Here is a 7,616-nt window from a genome sequence, read left to right as displayed (position 1 = left end):
TTGTTCACACACATATAACCATCCTAAGTCCATCTATCCTTCGTATATTCCTAACTAAATTCATAGATGACTCTGACTATTTTCTAAAGAATTAGTCCTCACCCAACCTTTCGTAGGTGAATCATCAGGCTAAGGTGTTCAATCCTATTTTAGAACTACAAATTCCCCCTTTACACATGCTAGAGGTATCGTTGACTCCTAACTGTAACCTTACAGGTACCAAGGAGTTGCCAGACTACCTAAATTTTTCATGGAACAGTCCCCTAAATTGGCTATAATGTGGGTCCCCTAGTGGTAGCTAATCCATATAGATTTTTTACGCTCATCTCTTTAACACAGGTGAACTCCCACCCCTCTAATGCAAGTGAATGAAAATATATGTATATTTAAATTTCTACATATATAAATCAATAGTTTATTTTTTAAATCAACTTTTACAATGATTTACTTTCTAAATAAAACCCTTTTTTAAAAAACAAAATATGCAAGTTTACAATCATGCTATTATTTACAAATTTCACTCATCATATCATATACAGTTGCTTATAAACAGTTAATCTAACTAATAGACAAAATGAGTTATTCAATTATCTCAATCTTTCTATTACTAAAAAGGGTTACTCGTGGTACTCTTTACTCTATTAGCTTCCTTTTGATCAAGTTACACACACACAAGCCACTCAATCTATACAATTTATTACTATATGTCAATTACTAATTTGACCATAAACGCTAATTATTATAGTTAATCGTTATTAACTACTCAATCACTTCCACTTATTCCTCTTAAGTCCTGATCAATTATTTAAATCTTCTGTTACTTTAATAGCTCCTCGCCCATCCACACAAACATTCTCACTCTTTTAACACCTCATAATTCAGGTTAAATCAAACTTATAACCTCGTAGCTCAACTGAAAATCACTAGACTAGTCGCAAAACCGTAGTTTAACCTTTGAGAACCTTTTTAATACTTATATGTTAAAAAACAAACTCTTAAAACTCCTGAATTCAATTTCTCTATCTCTCAAATTAAAAGAAATTAGTGTAGAATAGAAGCTCATGGAGGTATGAAACTTACTCGAAAAGCAACTAGTTAAAACTAACTCCCGATGCTCTGAGATCTCTTGCCCTACTAGAAGACCCCTCTTCATCTTCTCCTTCATGCTCCTTTTCCCTTTTCTCCTCTGCCCTCATGTCTGATTTACGACCTTATTAATGAGATTTTTGTGTAATGTATTGCAGTGCATGGCACAGCAAGAAACTTCTCATTATAGCTCACCTGCTTCATGCTGGCCTGCCATTCTCCCACTCAATCCTAGTCATTTAACATCCCAACAAGTCAAAATATCAACTCACCATTCAAAATTCTAATTATTCAATCAATTTAATAATTAACAATTTATCCCTCAATTAACATCTATTGTCAAAATTAAGAATTCGGGATGTTACAATGGTCCACCATGTTCCAAAGTAAAAGTATTGTATTCAACCGAAAATAATACAAGATCATCAAGCAAAATATGAATGATCTAAATTGAGTAAAAGTGGGTGAGTTGAAAATGAATTATGATAAGAGTGGCATGTAATGTGACTCAAATTGAATACGATTGGAAAAGGTGAAAGGGAATAATGATAATGAAGAAGCTAGCATATAATGAAATTGACTAAAATTTTGACGACCTTGTTCCCCTGCATTTTTACTTTCAATTGGTGGTTGGATAGACAAGTACCCACCACATCGCTTGCTCAGTTTATCTTGAGGAATCTGTGAACAAGGCAACTCAACTTTTGATGGAGTAGGCTAAGAATCCTTGTTAAATCATTGTTCTCTAATTACAAGTAAGATGTTGCGTTAGTTTTGAGCAATCCTATCTTGATAATCAATGCAATGACAACATTCTAAATGATAATTAATTGCTAGCTTGTATAACCCATCTACTATGTCAATCTAAAATAAATAATAATATATTAGATTATAACACTTTTTTTAAAGGAAAAAAGATGGTATAAATGGAAGAAGGTGAAAAACTTATCATATACCCAATATCATTACCAATATGTTGAATCCATCATCAGGTATATCTCCAATATCAAAGATTCTCGAAAGTAAATAAAATGTCATATCAATTAAAAAAGCTAAAGTCATTCACCTAAAATCGCTCCTAACTTGAATGATTTCACTTTTCATTAAATAAAAAAATAATTTTTGACTCTAAAATCATTCTTTACTTAAATGACTTGTTCACAACTTCAAACTCATTTTTCATCTAAACAATTTTTGGTGTAACATTTTAATAAATACTTTTCACATTGCAGTATTTAAGTAATTTTTTTTAGTGTTTGTAGTATATTGATAAAAAAGCCGACTAGATAAAAACTCCTCTCTTGAAACAGTTGATGGGGCAGTGCCAATGATAATACAGGTATACAACCAAGAAGTTCAACACATCTCTGTTTGATGTGACAAGCCTTCCGTTGCGCTATCCTGTAATGAGTCTTTATATCATATACTGGTTCTCTTAATTACCAATAACTCATGTTTCTGAAGAGATTGAAGTAACGATTGCTGCAAATATTCTAAAGCGATCAAAAGCAAATGTCCTAGTTGCATCTGCAGAAAAAATATTGACACTGTTAATTTTACAACAGACATTCTACTGTAACAGATTATCCTAGTGAGGGACTTGCCACATTAACAGATTTTGCATTGGCTATAGCCAAATTTAGCTTTAATGGAAGGGCAAGAAGTCATACAGAAGTTCTAGTTTTTTAGTATCCTATGAGAATCAGTGGAATATTGTTCGATCTTGAAGTACTTCCGGTCTTCTATGGATGTTTTCGTGTATTATTGATGAATTAACTTGGCCTTTTTGGCAAATAGATTATAGAAATACTTGTAAACATAACTAAGATTCAGTGGAAGACGGTTAGATATTACTTAAGCAGTTCAACAGGCTAATCCTGCAGTCCTATGTGAACAGATTAGAAAATCAACAACACGAAGCAAATACATGGGTTCTAATCTCCATATGCAACCATTAATATACATAAAGCTACCAACCTAATCTAGTATCTAGCATCCCAATCCTTATAACATGACAGTGGCTTCCTCTATTTAACTGTCACTTAAAAACAGAAGACCAACCGGGAGTCTACCATGGTCCTGTAAGTGTCCTTCTCAAGCACTGTCTTTTACCTCCCCATGCCCCTTTCAGTGTCACCAAAGCCTGCCAAAATAAACACAGGAGGGGGGAAAAACAATTATTTGGCCATATATTAGGTGTTTTTCATTATTGTGTAAATCTGTGTGTGTGTGGGGGGGGGGGGGAATGTCTCCTTTATTGAGCGACAGTACAGCATTCAAAATGATGTGAGTCAAAAGAGAATGAAAATCATACCTGATTATTGTTCTGCATTTCCACAAATTTAGCCTACATCAACAGAAATAAAGTCAAAATCTGGCTAAAGATTGTCACATAATTACTACTGATGAGGATGTGGCTCAAAACGATATGTATACCTGCTTTCTTTTTAGTTCTTGGTTCAATTCCTTCAGTTTAGTAACTTCAGCTTCCAGTTCTATAGTGTAGGCCTGCCATTTCCAAGAGATAAAAAATACAATTACTGCGCGTTTATGGAGGGTCAAAGTTTAAATAGAAATAAGAAACTAGTGTGTCCTTCATTGTTAGATATGCTCTAATGATGAAGCCGTAGGCAGAGTAAGAGATTAAATTTAAACCCCCATTCTCATGTTTTTTTTTTTTTTTTGACCAAACCTCCATTCTCATGTTTAAAAAAATACTTTCCTTCATAACTATGACATTAGGCCCTTTACTTTTTTTTTTTTGGGCATAACATTAGGCCTTTACCACGATATCTGCTATGCAATAATCACTGCTTCAATCTGTTGAGAAACTATTGCGGTACTGAGTTAAGACTTTGACAGTTTTGTTTCTGTCGGTATATTGTAAAATTATCAGTGAACGATGCTATCTTTTTGCCCTATAAAGCTGAATGAGTAACGAGAACACTGACACTGACCAGCTTACGAGCGCGAGACCTGGCAGCCGATTCTCTGTTCTTTATCATCCTCCTCTGTCTCCTCTCCACCACTTTCTCTAACGGATTGCTCTTCCTGGGCCTGTTAATCACATACGATACTGGCGAATGCAACGACGCATCCCCCTTACTCCTCGTCACAACCTCCGGTGGCGACGATATCTGACTCGTCGGAGACTTCACCACCGTCAAACCACCTCCCTGAACTCCAATCATTCCTCCCCTCCCGTCAAGCTGAGAATTATTCAACAAATGCATCGGACCAACCGCGGCGGCGGCGGCAAAAGCCACATTTGGCGGTTTGGGGAAAAGCGGTGGCTGCTGGTGCTGGGTAGGGTTAGCAGTGTTTACCTGTAATGACAGTGTGGAAGGTTGTTTGGGAACTGGATTATGGCTATTCACCATCGTATTAGTGTTACCCAAATTCCCGTTTGCCTGTTGAAACCCAAGCATCAAACCAGTATTTTCACCATTGAACCATTGGTTGCCATGAGGTCTTCCAACTTGAAGAGGCACATTATTGTCTTCTCTGACAACGCCTGCTCTTACTAAAAATTCCTCTAATGTCATTTCACCTAAAGTTTGTTGCCTCTGAGGCAAAGCAGAAGCAGAAGGAACAACCCCACCACTATTATCTTTCGTACTGTTAGCCCCACCACTGTCTTTCATCAAGTCCCTCCAAACCTCATCAACAGTTTTTTGACTAAGAGTTCTTGGCAAAGTAAGTGACCCTTGTCTCTGCAAATTACCATTAGGGTTATTATAATAATAGTCGTTGTTGATGATGGTGTTGTTTTTACCACCTTGTCCTCCGTTAGCTGAAGATGACACAGCCAGTGATTGAGTCTCTTCAGCTGTCCATATGTTCTTCAAGAGTTCATCCATGTTCATTGAGCCGAAGTCCTTTCCAAGCCCACCTATTGTGCTCTGAAACTCTTCAAAAGTGAGGGAGTATATTGAAGGTTGCCTCAGGAGTGTGAGATTTGTAGGTGGCTTGATTCCATTCCCGATGGAATTGCGGTTGTCACTTTCGTCGTAGCCCTTGAAGTTCATGCTCGATCTCATCTTTTTTTGAATTTTGAATGAAGACTTCTTCAAGCTGACGAAAGAGGCTTTACTTAAGGAAACTCTTTTCTTGCACAGCAATCGTACTGAACTAATACTAGTAGCAAGTAGATCATGAGTTGTTTTCAGCAAAAAGGAAGAGACAGCTTCTTAGAGGGAAACTCTGTAACAGAAAAAAGGAAGAAACTTTCTAATGTCTTCTCTCATGATAAACCTCTGCTCAAAATAGATTGCCAGGGACCGTTCCGAGGTTAAATGAAACTGCACGCTTGTCAAAAGCGAGAGAACAATAAACAATTGAATCAAAGAATCTTTTCATGTACAATCTTGCAGAGGTACGAATTACAGCCAGCCACAAGTTCCAGAAAAAAAGCCCAAGAAAGGAACTGAAAGAATTTCACACAAACTAAATAATGGAGCTTGACCTTCCAAATACATTTAGAATGCTTTATGTACAATTGCAACAGTATGAAGCCAAAGAAGCACAATGATGAAGCCGAAAACCCCATCATACAGGCAATGACTGACTTCCCAATAATCGCGACTCAGATAGATTATCTACATTGTAATTTGTTCACCTTCAAGTCCCAAACTCAGTAATTCATAACTTCTGTAATCTCCCGATTTCAGCCACCCAAAATATATATATATATATATATATATATATATTGCCAACCAGGAAGGGATTCGTCCAAGTTTACACTCTGTTCTGTTTTACTAGGAACTAAGTTTACGCTACTCACGACTTCCAAACACTAAACCGTTTTTAGACCTTTATCCCTACAACCAACCAACATAGATTATGCTCTTTTGGGATTACTTTAACTAAAATTTCCCTTTTCTAATACATCAATAACCCGTCTCAATTTTTTTCTTTTTCCACACTAAACAACCAATTATGGGAGCTCCCTTGTTCCCTCCACCTATACATCTAAAAGTAAACCCGCCGAGACCAAGCAGAGCTCAAAACTTTTTTTGTTTTACCTCCAGCGACCAGGAAGCCCCTTAACGAAGAAGAAATTAGGAAGCATAAAAAAAAACGGAATGTCCCGTCCAATTTAATCCCCAGAAAAGACATCATGAAAATTAATATATGGGAATAATTAGCGTAAAACGAGAGAGAGAGAGGAGCAAAATAAAGTTTTTTTTTTAGCCTGTGGTAAAATAATTACCTTTTTTTCCCTAAAATTGTTCCCTGTTCTTCCGTGGAGTGAGTGTAGCCGTGTAGGAGTGTCGTGTGGAAGCGATCTCGAGGGAGGGAGATGGTGGAGGCGACAAGTGTCTTGAGCCGCTCTGACTCCAGTCGGCCATTTAAGCAGAGAGCTGGGGACCGAAGTGGGAATTTTGTATTTTTGTGAGACTTTATGGATTAATTAAAATATTGGGGAAATTGGAGAGGATAGCCAGAGAGATCTCGAAACGTGGGCCAATCAGAGAGGAGTAGAGGCTGATTGACAGGCCTCCAATAAGAGTAAGAAAGGTGGAACGATCTGCACCGCTGGATTGTACTTTCCGACAAAGTTTTCTATGGTGATCCTTTTATAATTTTTCATCGATGAAAGTGAAGCCAATCACTTATCATGTAATAATTTATACTATCGTTTTGAAATGGTGAATAATTAATTAATAGCATTGTTGTGTTAGTTATTGTCGATTTTTTTTTTGTTCTACAACTCTGTCTAAATGTAAGCAAATTTTAGTCTGGTTTGATAATTTTAAAAAGTTAATTAAATATAATAATTATGTTTAAATTTTAAAAAATTAAACTAAAAATATACTTGCAATTGACCTTTGTTTTTTTTAGCGTTGTACTCAATCTATTTCAAATTTTTAAATATTTTTAAATAAAATTATACATATCAATAAAATTTATTGAATATAATTTACAAAATTATTATTTTAAAACATAAATATAATTTTTTAAAAATATCTTTTATTTATTATAATTTTATTTGTGAAACATTAAATATCAAAAAAATATAATAACAAGAGAAGGGTAATATACAAGTAAGCATAATTCATAAAACTTTATTTTTATTAAACTATCTTGTATTTTAGAATATCAAATAACTTTCAAATGTCTCTTATAATTTTAAACAGTACTATCCATTTATAATAAGTAACTTGAGAAAAATGTAATTACTCTAAATTTTGCAGTTTTGTCCAACACTTGCTCCTTGTTTTATTTAGTACTCCTTAATTTTTATTATGAGGCACTTTTTTTTATAAAAAAATTATCTTTAATATAACATGTTTGATGGATATTGCTTTTTCTCAATATTGTTAAATTCATTAATTATAAGAGAAGAACGTAATGAAAATTTGAAATCTTTTATTTAAATAAGGGTAAAATTAAAAGTCTATTATATTTTAAAACAAAGTTAGTTAGAGGTATCTTATAATAAGGACCAATAGAGAGTATGTTAATAGGGAATCAATAAAATGTCAAACAATATACTAATAGCCTAATAATAAATTATATGTGTGAAA

General features: G+C 34.8%; 1 protein-coding gene across 4 annotated transcripts; it reads right to left on the bottom strand.

Moving 5' to 3' along the window:
• Positions 1-1,885: 1,885 nt before the first annotated feature.
• LOC129285303 (ABSCISIC ACID-INSENSITIVE 5-like protein 7) lies at positions 1,886-6,446 on the bottom strand. Of its 4 annotated transcripts, XM_054920935.1 has the most exons (6): positions 6,299-6,446; positions 4,044-5,387; positions 3,523-3,594; positions 3,401-3,433; positions 3,148-3,229; positions 1,886-2,613 (listed from the first exon to the last, which is right to left on the bottom strand). In XM_054920935.1, the coding sequence occupies exons 2-5, from the start codon at positions 5,124-5,126 to the stop codon at positions 3,155-3,157; spliced, it is 1,263 nt and encodes a 420-aa protein (XP_054776910.1). In that variant the 5' UTR covers positions 5,127-5,387; positions 6,299-6,446; the 3' UTR covers positions 1,886-2,613; positions 3,148-3,154. The 4 variants fall into 4 exon arrangements, with proteins under 4 accessions (XP_054776910.1, XP_054776907.1, XP_054776908.1 ...); XM_054920932.1 differs by lacking the exon at positions 1,886-2,613 and having other exon boundaries at positions 2,915-3,229; XM_054920933.1 differs by lacking the exon at positions 1,886-2,613 and having other exon boundaries at positions 2,915-3,229; positions 4,044-5,289.
• Between the last annotated feature and the right edge of the window lie 1,170 nt (positions 6,447-7,616).

This window comes from Prosopis cineraria, unplaced genomic scaffold (genome assembly GCF_029017545.1).
Source record: "Prosopis cineraria cultivar Desert tree isolate PC_DT_omini unplaced genomic scaffold, ASM2901754v1 PC11, whole genome shotgun sequence".
In the NCBI taxonomy this organism is placed as follows: domain Eukaryota; kingdom Viridiplantae; phylum Streptophyta; class Magnoliopsida; order Fabales; family Fabaceae; genus Prosopis; species Prosopis cineraria.
This window is presented reverse-complemented; position numbering and strand designations above follow the sequence as displayed.

Coding starts and splice junctions, on each gene's coding strand:
- LOC129285303 (XM_054920935.1), bottom strand. CDS start 5,126: ATGAGATCGAGCATGAACTTCAAGGGCTACGACGAAAGTGACAACCGC. Junction 3,595..4,043: donor GGTCTCGCGCTCGTAAGCTG/GTCAGTGTCAGT, acceptor TGGAAATGGCAG/GCCTACACTATAGAACTGGA. Junction 3,434..3,522: donor AAGAACTAAAAAGAAAGCAG/GTATACATATCG, acceptor CTGTTGATGTAG/GCTAAATTTGTGGAAATGCA.